The 12034-nt window shown below is 44.7% G+C and overlaps 1 protein-coding gene across 1 annotated transcript in view; it reads left to right on the forward strand.

Annotated features, from left to right (window-relative positions):
• The first annotated feature begins 8608 nt into the window (after positions 1-8608).
• Positions 8609-12034, forward strand: part of ATG10 (autophagy related 10) — a 118153-nt gene continuing 114727 nt past the window's right edge. Inside the window, exons 1-2 of the mRNA XM_065407012.1 lie at positions 8609-8660; positions 11107-11232. Coding sequence (XP_065263084.1) covers positions 11107-11232 — 126 coding nt within the window. The 5' untranslated portion in view covers positions 8609-8660. The remainder of the gene's footprint in view (positions 8661-11106; positions 11233-12034) is intronic.

Raw genomic sequence — 12034 nt, forward strand, 5'->3', positions numbered from 1 at the left:
TCAGGACCTGTTCAACTACAGGCTGAGCAAGTGCCGAATGGTGGTGGAATGTGCATTTGGACGTTTAAAAGCACGCTGGCGCAGCTTACTGACTCGCTCAGACCTTAGCGAAAAGAATATCCCCATTGTTATTGCTGCTTGCTGTGCGCTCCACAATATCTGTGAGAGTAAGGGGGAGACATTTATGGTGGGGTGGGAGGTTGAGGCAAATCGCCTGGCCGCTGATTACGCGCAGCCAGACACCAGGGTGGTTAGAGGAGCACAGCAGGGCGCGGTGCGCATCAGAGAAGCTTTGAAAACAAGTTTTGTGACTGGCCAGGCTACGGTGTGAAAGTTCTGTTTGTTTCTCCTTGATGAACCCTCCGCCGCCCCCCCACCCGGTTCACTCTACTTCCCTGTAAGCCAACCACCCCACCCTCCCCTCCCCCCTTCGAGCACCGCTTGCAGAGGCAATAAATTCATTGTTACTTCACATTCATGCATTCTTTATTAATTCATCACACAACTAGGGGGATAATTGCAAAGGTAGCCCGGGATGGGTGGGGGAGGAGGGAAGGAAAAGGACACACTGCAGTTTAAAACTTTAACTCTTATTGAAGGCCAGCCTTCTGATGCTAGGGCAATCATCTGGGGTGGAGTGACTGGGTGGCCGGAGGCCCCCCCACCGTGTTCTTGGGCGTCTGGAGGCAATGGAACTTGGGGAGGAGGGCTGTTGGTTACACAGGGGCTGTAGCGGCGGTCTCTGCTCCTGCTGCCTTTCTCCACGCATTCTGCTGTGCTCTGTCAGCGTGGGAGGACATCTGTAGCTCTGTGAACATGTCATCCCGCATCCTCCTTTTTCTCTTTCTAATCTTCACTAGCCTCTGTGAAGGAGAAAGATTTGTAGCTGGTGGAGGAGAAGGGAGAGGTGGTTAAAAAAGACACATTTTAGAGAACAATGGGCACACTCTTTCACGTTAAATTTTGCTGTTCACATTACACAGCACATGTGCTTTCGTTACAAGGTCGCATTTTCCCTCTTATATTGAGGGCCTGCCGGTTTGGTGTGAGAGATCACTCACGCAGTGCCAAGCCACAGATTTCGGCTTGCAGGCAGCCATGGTAAGACACAGTCTTTTTACTTTTTTAACCTTCTTAACATGTGGGAATGGTTTCAAACAGTAGCGCTCTCATTTCCCATACCAAGCACCCGTTGGGTTGGCCATTTGAAATGGGTTTGCAATGTAAAAGGAGGGGCTGCGGTTTCAGGGTTAACATGCAGCACAAACCCAACTAACTCCCCTCCCCCCCACACCCAATTCTCTGGGATGATCACTTCACCCCTCCCCCCACCGCGTGGCTAACAGCGGGGAATATTTCTGTTCAGCAGAGCAGGAACGGGCACCTCTGAATATCCCCTTAATAAAATCGCCCCATTTCAACCAGGTGACCGTGAATTATATCACTCTCCTGAGGATAACAAAGAGCGATAAGGAATGGATGTTGTCTGCATGCCAGCAAACACCGGGACCATACGCTGCCATGCTTTGTTATGCAATGATTCCAGACCACGTGCTACTGGCCTGGCGTGGTAAAGTGTCCTACCATGGCGGACGGGATAAGGCAGCCTTCCCCAGAAACCTTTTGCAAAGGCTTTGGGAGTACATCCAGGAGAGCTTTCTGGAGATGTCCCTGGAGGATTTCCGCTCCATCCCCATACACGTTAACAGACTTTTCCAGTAGCTGTACTGGCCGCGATTGCCAGGGCAAATTAATCATTAATCATTAAACACGCTTGCTTTTAAACCATGTGTAATATTTACAAAGGTACACACACCAGAGGTCCCCTGTGTGCCCTCAGGGGATGGGAGCACGCCTTGGGATGGGTGAGTTCGGGGGTTACTGGTTCCAGGTCCAGGGTGATAACCATATTCTGGCTGTTGGGGAAACCGGTTTCTCCGCTTCCTTGCTGCTGTGAGCTATCTACATTATCTCCATCCTCATCTTCCTCGTACCCCGAACCCGCTTCCCTGTGTGTTTCTCCAGTGAGGGAGTCATAGCACACGGTTGGGGTAGTGGTGGCTGCACCCCCTAGAATGGCATGCAGCTCCGCGTAGAAGCGGCATGTTTGCGGCTCTGCCCCGGACCTTCCGTTTGCTTCTCTGGCTTTGTGGTAGGCTTGCCGTAGCTCCTTAATTTTCACGCGGCACTGCTGTGCGTCCCTGTTATGGCCTCTGTCCTTCATGGCCTTGGAGACCTTTTCTAATATTTTGCCATTTCGTTTACTGCTTCGGAGTTCAGCTAGCACTGATTCATCTCCCCATATGGCGAGCAGATCCCGTACCTCCCGTTCTGTCCATGCTGGAGCTCTTTTGCGATCCTGGGACTCCATCACGGTTACCTGTGCTGATGAGCTCTGCGTGGTCACCTGTGCTCTCCACGCTGAGCAAACAGGAAATGAAATTCAAACGTTCGCGGGGCTTTTCCTGTCTACCTGGCCAGTGCATCTGAGTTGAGAGTGCTGTCCAGAGCGGTCACAATGAAGCACTGTGGGATAGCTCCCGGAGGCCAATAACGTCGAATTCCGTCCACACTACCCCAATTCCGACCCCCTAAGGCCGATTTTATCGCTAATCCCCTCGTCGGAGGTGGAGTAAAGAAACCGGTTTAAAGGGCCCTTTAAGTCGAAAGAAAGGGCTTCGTCGTGTGAACGTGTCCAGGCTTAATTCGAATTAACGCTGCTAAAGTCGACCTAAACACGTAGTGTAGACCAGGCCTAAGATTTTAGAGTTAACCCCCTTCCCACAAGCATTAAGAAACCACAAGCCTTGTGTAAAACAGAAGGAATGGGGACTGAAAACTTCCAATGTGTTTATCTTGAGGTTCCATTGAAGTTAATGGGATTACTCACATGAGTAAGGGTTTGCAGAATCAGGACCATACGAGAAGTCCTCTTCAGCACTGATTTCTTTGGTGGTAATCATCAAGAGTTGCTGGATCAGAAAAGTAATCTAGCATGGTTCATTGAACAGAATGAAGAAAAGTGTTCTCCAGAATATCATTCTACCTGATGTATTCAATGATTTCTTTATTAGAAAATAGCATATGTTCAGTCATGCTGTAGGTAGAATTCCATCTGGATGAATAAGCTATTGTTATGGAAGATTTTATACTAAGAAGCTGAATTAAAGAACAACTGGATTTTTATTTACTAGCTGGATCTGAATTCTGAAAGTCTCTCAAACTTTTGGAGCGTAGCTAAGGTGAGTGAAAAAAAGCTTCAGGCCTTGTCTAGATTGAGATAAAAGGTGGGTTAGTATCATGTTTGCTAAATATCCTAACAAACATGTTCCAGAAATCTAGACTAGACAAGGCAATTTATACTTGAACATACTCTAAAATAGCCAGGTTAAAACCTAGGGAGGAGTCAAGGCTTTAAGTTGGCTGGTTTAGCATATATTAAAGGCAATGTACCTTGTCTAAAGTACATTTTTTAAATGTGTGTGTTAGCATGTGTTAGCCAGTACTTTTAAATCTTATCTTGTTTGCACTCTCAACCAGAATTGAGAGTATAGATAATATAGATAATATCTAGGCCCAGATATTCTGTCCAGACTGTCAGTTGTGCCAAGGAAACTTAAAGCTGCCCTAAATGGGAACCTGGAGATTCCCCTAAAGATGCAGTCAGGTTTATGTGCTGGAGATTCCCCCAGTGATGTAGTCAGCTTAAGTCACCTTTATAAAAAGGATTACACTGTAGGGATCAGATGTGATAAGAGGCTGAAAGGTAGTCCCCAGAGACTATTCGAGACAGTGTAAGTTAGAGCAGCTGTGAGAGGCCAGTTTGCTCCCAGGCAGCTCCAACATTAAGAAAGGTGACCTAGACCCACTTTTCCTTTCTCCCTCATTTAGCTTCACCAAGTGTTAGTACAGTTGAAGCTCAAGTCCTCAGCCTTTGTATGAATCATTGTAAAAAAAATTGTAAAGACAGAAGGCTCCAAAGAACATGTTTTGAGTGCAGCAGAGGAAAGTTCAGAAAATAAACCCATTTTGGTGAGGATGCACATGTGTGGTCAACAGCTTGTAATGATGGCCACTTCTAGATTGGTCAAAAAGAGAGCTGGAATGAATGATACTAATGAGTATTGTAAAGGCCGAGGAGCAAGACTCTTGTACTTTTGTTATGTTTCACTACAGTAAAGCTATTTCTCCACTTTTATTTTAAATACATTTTGTTTAGAATGTTGCAGATATACATTTTTCATTTTGGCTGAGTTTGTTTCTTTTCAGTCAATGTTTATTCAGAAATATCTATCTTGTTTTGTTACAGAAATCTATTTGGACATTTTTTGATCAGTGAAGACCTGTCACCATATGGTGCAACCTAGAGAATTTACTGCTTTTTATTTTGTCAAGTGGCTGGGGGTTTAAGCTCTTTTTGTTTACCTTGTTTGCAGTTTTATCTACGTAATTTTTTTAAAAATTGACCCTATAAGAAGACCATCTGCTGTTAGATTGGGAAAGAAAATAATACAAGATCAGTCCTTCCCCATGCATCAAGGCACACGATGAATTAGAACAGTGCTCAGGAAGAACTCTCCTCCCATAGCTTAGCTTTGAACAATTTGGTTCATTATTAGGCTTTTCACCTCACTGTGAAACATCTGGCAAAGGCTCAAAGGCAGCATACCAGATGAGATTGATAATAATTGTTCTGCTCCAGAATGCTATTTCTTGTGTAGTCAGCTTCACTCTTGACTCCCCCCCCCCCCCACATCTACCTTATGGGGGAAAATCTTCTCTAAACATCATATTGTATATCAGTTTGGGGTAAGAAACTTTCTAGGAATCAAGAATGAAACACTCTCTCCTTTAGCTCTTGTAGCCATCCATCTTTGCTTTCCTAATGTTAAATGTGGAATGATAATTTCAGAATGCCAAACTGAAGAGTTATACCCTCTAAACCAGATCCTAGTGGTGACTCAATCTGAAGTTTGAATGTTATTGGGTTAAATTTTGAAAGGTTCCTAAGTGACTTAGGAGCTGTTGTGGTTTTTGCTCTTTACACAACTGTAATAGTATGAGAAAACCACATGGACATGATGGGTCCAAATAACTGTGTTTAATATACACAACATGCAATTTTATATAGCTGTTCTGGCTAGTTACTAAAACATAGAACATAAGTGCCACTGGAGGACTCTCAAACTATTTACACAGATATTTAACTCCTGTAGTCCATAAGCAGTGGGAAAGTCCCATTTTCAAAAGTGACTTAGGAACCTGAATCTCACTGAAAATCTATGAAGTTACTCTGGACTGATATCCATGTGCATATGAGTAGAATCTAATCTGGGAAGCCTAAGTAACTCACTCATTGGGAATACAACAAATATGTAGTTCTGATGTGGCTGAGATCCTGTACAAAATATTTAAGACATCATTATACGTTGACTTAGAAGATTCTGATTTACTGGTTTTAATGAAATTGACAGTGCTATCTTGGTTATTTTTTGTTTTGATGTATGACTATTAAAGAACTTAATAATGGTGTCCTCTTATGATACCATCACACAATGTCCTATTATAACGACTTTTGCTCCATTGTCTACAGATGCTGTTTTTTCATGTTGACTCTGATCTTATTAGGTTTAAAAATGATTAATCAAAGCTAATTTTAAAAAATGGTTCTCTGTGTGTATACATTTTTTATTTCAAATGAGGTCTCTTAATTATTGTCAGAGCCCCATAATCCAATTTTCCTGCTTTATATTATCACCTTTTGATGCCTTAAATTGTTAATTTTTATGTAGCATCTTATGTTTTCATGGGTCTAGAGAAATAAACACACAGGGTGAAAGTCTGACCCTACTGATGGAGCTCTGCGCAAATACAAATTTATATCCGCAGATATAAATCGGTATTTGTGGAACTGCAGGGCTCTCCCGGGAACCACAGCACCGAAAGGAGCAGAGCGTGGGGCCACCGCTCCCAGGAGCCAGCGCCCCACACCAGCAGCTCCTCTGGCACGGCTGTACCGCCCCCAGCCCTGTCCCTTCCACGCAGCTGTCTGCGTCTCCTATTTGGGGGCGTGCGTGCTGCTTGAATACAAGAGCGTGACCAGGGACAGCTGCCGGTGAGACTGGTGCCCATCCCAGTGGGTGGGGCTGGGGGTAGTACAGCTGCATTGGAGGAGCTGCTGGCATGGGGTGCTGGCTCCTGGGAGCGGCAGCCCCACATTCTGCTCCTTTCACCGCTGTGGTTCCTGGGAGAGCCCTGCGGTTCCGCAGATACCAATTTATATCCGCAGATATAAACTGGTATCTGCGTAGGGCTCTACCTACTGAAGTCAACAGGAGTTTTACTATTGACTTTTTGGGGACCAGGATTTCACCCACAGTCCCTGCCCCAATTCAATCTATATTAGTCTAATGTGGAAAATGTTGAAAGACAGACAAGGAAGGTGAGACATGTAACAAAGAGGATGATGTGAAACATTTGTGAAAGAAGTTTGAAAGAAAAGCTTATTATAATTTAAAGTAAAGTAGATACTACCAAAACAGCCATCATCTGTGGGAAATTTGCCAAAAAATATCAGAATGCAAGAAGTGCTTTATCGCATCAGTGGTCCCTCTAGTTCAGTATCCTGTCTCCAACAGCAACCAGATGAAGATGCAAGAAACCCTGAAGTGAGCAGGTATGAAATAAAATGCCCATAAGGAATGCTTCTTCCTAACCCCCCAGGTTGTTTCCTTTTGAAACTACGCTGAGCTATCCAAATACACAATGGCATACACATGGTATTGAGAAATGTGGTCTAGGTACAGGCCATGAGAACCAAGAACTCAAGTTCCATTCCCTGTCCTGACACAGATTTGCTGTGTCCTTGGGTAAGTCACTTAACCTCTCTGTTTTCCCATCTGTCTAATGAAGAGAAAAACACTCACCTACTTCATATGGCTGTAGTAGGTGAGTTATTAATTATATTATAAAGTTAAAGTTATTTGATGATAAAGGCTACATCTACAACAGCAATCTTCAATTGACCTGAATGGGTTTTAGGTGAGGCCATGTATATCCACAAACTGAAAGAAAATAAAAAGTGCTAATCCTTGCCCAGAAAGGTACATGACTGATATACTTTGGTTTAGGCTGTGAAAAAATTAATAATTAAAATTATTTCCCCCAAAAAACAATAGCTTATGCTTAGAAATATTAAGTGATTAACACTCAGGTGATCTCTTCTATCCTTACTCCATGTTTTTCCCCCAGTTGTTTTCAATACAGGAAGTCTCACTCACACACACTCTCGCTCTCTCTGGAGTCATGGGGTAGGAAAGGTAAATCTATATAAATAATTATAAATATTCAAATAAAAGTAGGATTACTGGGCTGCTGTAGTGAACCCAATCTGAACTAAAATTCTCTAGTTTTGCCATCTGTCTTTTAGTAGCATTCATTAAAAGCGGTGGGGAGGGGGAAGCCTATAGGTGGCCATACTGCTATACTCAGCCACATACATCTAAATGCCACAAATACGAAGGACTGGATAGGTGAGCTAAGTGGTAACAGGATACAGAACATTTGGCCTATAGTAGGCTCACTACTTCCAGTTGATGCCAGCCTGGTGGTAACTTGAAAGTTATAATCTAATGTGGGGAAACTTCCTTTATTCAGAGAATCGTTCTGCGAACTGACAGAGGATTCAGCTTCAAGGACTGCACGACACTTTTTTTTTTTTTTTGAAAAAAAAAAAGGAGTACACTGCTTAGAAAGAATAATAATTCAAAAGGCTCACATTCTATGTGCTGCTCACATGGGGCTGGGCGCGAGTCACAGGCCAGAGCTCTTTGAACTTGCTGGCTGCTGCTGTGACTCCATTGAGCCTCCCAAGCATTCTGAAGTTCGGGATCAGGGCTTGGGCCTTATGGGCACCGCGACTGGGGGAAGGCAGAAATAGCGGGGCCACGTTTCCTCACTAAGCAGAACTTCCTCCCCTCCCCCGTACTAAGCCTACGCCGGGGCCGCTGCGAACAGGGACGCACGTTCTGCGCTCACCCGCTATTCGCTACGAGGTGAGCTGTGTAGAGGGGCCAGTCGGTGTGTTCGCGGATCGCGCCACACGCTGGGGTTGACCGGGAGGCCCCAGGTCACCTGGAGCAGGAAGGGGGTTTGGGCGGGACTCGCCTGCCCTTGTGCCAGGCCGCCCCGCAGCTCGGCACGTCCTGCCGCTAGGGAAAGGCAGGTTGGGCACAGCCAGAGCGCGAGCCCAGGGATGCCGAGGTGAGGGCCCGAGCGGTTGGTCCCTCAGCTCATGTCTAACGCTGCCCCCGAAGGGGGCGGGGCTCTCCCATTCGGCAGCCCCTGGGCCCTGCCAAGGCCTGGCTGGGGGACACCGGGGCGCCTCAGCCGGACGACTCCTAACCGCTGGGCTCCTCGCCAGGCTCCGCTCCGCTCCGCCCCGCCCAAACCTACCCGCGCGGACACTCGCGCTCTGTGCCTTGCTGCTCATAATGGGCGTGGGCGCATGCGCAGCAGGCTGCGTTGGGGTCCCTGGCCTTGCCTCTGTAACGCTTGCCTGAGCCGGGCCGTTCCCTTGCGGAGCGGGGAGGGGAGGAGCCTGCTGAGTGTCCCCACCTGAGACTGGCAGTTGGCGGAGGAGGGGCGCAGTGCTGTCAGCGGTATGTGGCAGTGCGGGCAGTGCTCTGCGAGCGTGCTGCCTCTCCCGTCCGGTGTCCCGAGGGACTCCCTCCCCATGCTGGGTCCCGATGCACTGTGACTTCACCCAGGATATCCCCACCCCGTGTTTATAAATTGCACCTTGTATACTCCCCATCCCGTGTCTAGACTGAGTCCCGAGGATATTGAGACCCGTTCCTCTGTCTGTGCATTTCCCTTGGTGCCTGCCTGTTTTTGTACCTTGTTGTGTGCAGGGTCATTCCTTTCCCGTGCTTCGAAAAGCTCACCTCCCTTTCCTTCTCCTCTGTATTCTTCTCCCCATCCAGATTGTCTCCCCCATGCTCACCACAGTATTTCTCTCCCCCTTCGTTTCTTCCTCTGCCCTAGGGTATGCCTTAACCTACCCTAGGTGTTTACTAAAACACATAGTTCTATTTAAAATGTTCATTAGAACTTCAGGATCTTTACATGCATTGTACTTAATTGCTGTTTTGCATCTTTGATCGAATAGAATGAAAAACTTAGGAATCACTGACATGTTAATCATATATAGTTTTCCTTTGCTCTCCTCTTCTCACGTCTAGGAAACATATAGAGAAAGGTTTGGTTCATTCACACTGTAAATAATGTGGTTTAAATTATATAAATACATTTGTTATGTGGGGAGAGTGGGAGTTTAGTGATTTAGGGCTAGATCTTGCTAGCTGTTGAGCACCTCCTCTGAGAAGGTATGGCTGTCAGCCCACATTTACTGCCCAGACACATGATATATAATTATTTATTATTATTTATTTATTTTATCATTAAATATTTGTATATAGCACCATAGGGGCTCATGATGTCTTATAGAAAGCATAAAAACACAGAGCCAGATTTTGTGCTACAAGAGGTTGTAAACTGGCCACGTCTCCCCATCTGGCATCTGCACCATCCCCTTAAAACCTCTCCTATAGGTGGGTGGGGAGAGGGTGTGGTTGAATCATGTTGTATTCTGGCAATCTGCAACTGGTAGATGGCACTTGCGTGCTATAACCAGCCAGCGTTAATTAAAGTACATTGAGGAATGCTTTAATCTCTGCTGGGGCCGACACAAAATCTGCTCCCTTGCAGTATCCCTCTTCTGTTACATCCAGCAGAGAATCTATCCCACAGTCTGTTCCCAAGGAATTTATATCAGTTTGAAGATAGACTTTATTTCCTAATTTGAGTTACCATTGTAATATTTAACTTTTTTTATAACTTTGTTCAAATAATGTTGCTTTAGGGCAAAATCCTGGTCCTAGATTTATAGGTTCCAAGGTCAAAAGGGACCATTGTGATCATCCAGTCTGAGCTCCAGTATAACACAGGACATAGAACTTTCCCAAAATAATTCCTAGAGCAGATCTTTTAGAAAAAACATCCAATCTTGATTTAAAAATTGTCTGTGATGGAAAATCCACCATGACCCTTGGTAAATTGTTCCAATGCTTAATTATCCTCACTGTCAAAAATGTATGCCTTATTTCCAGTCTGAATTTGTCTAGCTTCAACTTCCAGCCATTGGATTGTGTTATACCTTTCTCTGCTTAACTGAAGAGCCCATAATAAAATATTTGTATATTTTATAGACTGTAATCAAGTCACCTTTTAACCTTCTCTTTGTTAAACTAAATAGACTGAGCTCTTTGAGTCTATCACTATAAGACACGTTTTCTAATCCTTTAATCAGTCTCATGGCTCTTCTCTGAATTCTCTCCAATTTACCAACATCTTTCTTGAACTATGGGCACCAGAACTGGACACAGTATTCCAGCAGCGGTCACACTAGTGCCAAATATAGAGGTAAAGGAACGTTCTACTCCTATTCAAGATTCCCCAGTTTATGCATCCCAGGATCACATTAGCTCTTTTGGCCATATTGGCACACTGGGCGGTCATGTCCTGTTGAAACCTACAGCAGTTTTACCTTTGACTTCAATGGGACCAGGATTTGACCCATGGGGCCTAGTCGTGCAATGTGTTGTCCTGAGAAGTGCTAAGAATGCTCAACTACTCTTGGTGTTAATGAGGGTTCAGAGCACTCGCATCTCACAGGAAGTGCTCAGCATTTTATAGGGCTGGGCCCTTTCTTTGGGAAAACCCCCTTATTAAGTGTGAGGGCCTGCCTCTAGAATTTATATGATAGTTTGGTCTTACTAGAACTACTCATATTTGTAAAGTTGCTCATAGGTGGAAGTATGTGCAGGATTGGAATCATATAAGACACAGTCCCTTCTGTAAAGACCTTACAATCAAAGAAATAAATCTTTATTTTAGTTTAAGAAACAAAAATATTTATTTAAAATTGTTGATGTACTGGTTATTTTACTGTTGAATTGCTTGTATACCTTATATATATAAAATCAGCACAAATTATTTTTAGTTTTCATTGCAGCTGCCAATACTAACATTCCATTTTCTGTGCAGATGTCACTTAACTTGGATACTGAAGATGACTTCTATCTGGAAGAAAATAGATTCAAGCAGTGTTGTGCAGAGTTCATTAAACATTCACAGCAAATAGGAGATGGTTGGGAGTGGAAAAGTATAAAGGTATGGGCAGTCATTTGATATTTAATAAAAACTTATTGTTGCAAGGTTTTCCTTCATGTCCTGCAGGTTGGCAAGCCAACCAAGCCCCAAACGCGGTGCCCCATTATGCGAGGCATTGTTAAAACACATAATGAGAGACTTTTCTCACCTTGAAGAGTTATGACCTAAATAAACAAGACAAACACAGGGTGGGAGGATAAAGAGAGGCACCGAGAGGTGAAGTGACTTCCCCAGCAGGTTACTGGGACACTGGGATTAGAATCGAGGTCTCCTGACTCCTAGTCTCATTCAACCATGATGCCTCTCCAATCCAGTTTCTTTTTCTGCCCTCAAACATTTTCCTTGTCTGAAAACTTCTCACCTACTTTTAACTTAGTTGAAGACAATATCAAAATGAGCCATTCAGATGTAATTTGCCATTTTCATTTATAAATCTTTTCCATTCATCACTGAACACATTGGCCCAGATTCTCTTCTCTGGTATGAAAATTTTGTGCTGGATACACTGCTGGATACAGAACCTAAACCTGGGGTAGTTAGGCATGAGTGGATCACTCAAGGGTAACAAGATACATTTTGTGGGGTACTGCATGCATAGCAACTTCTAATCCACCTTCTTCCCAGCTTCTCTGTGCCGGGGCTGCCTTATTGACCTTATCTTTCCCTCCCCCAGAATGCTATAAAAACTCCATGGCCCACCTGTGTCTACAAAAGTCAGAACTGGCGTTAGGGGGTAGCAAGCAGGGAAGGGGCCCCATGAAGCTAAGTTGCTCAGGCTTCAGCTTCAGCCCTGGGTGGCAGG

Source organism: Emys orbicularis, chromosome 6 (genome assembly GCF_028017835.1).
Source record: "Emys orbicularis isolate rEmyOrb1 chromosome 6, rEmyOrb1.hap1, whole genome shotgun sequence".
Taxonomy (NCBI): Eukaryota; Metazoa; Chordata; order Testudines; family Emydidae; genus Emys; species Emys orbicularis.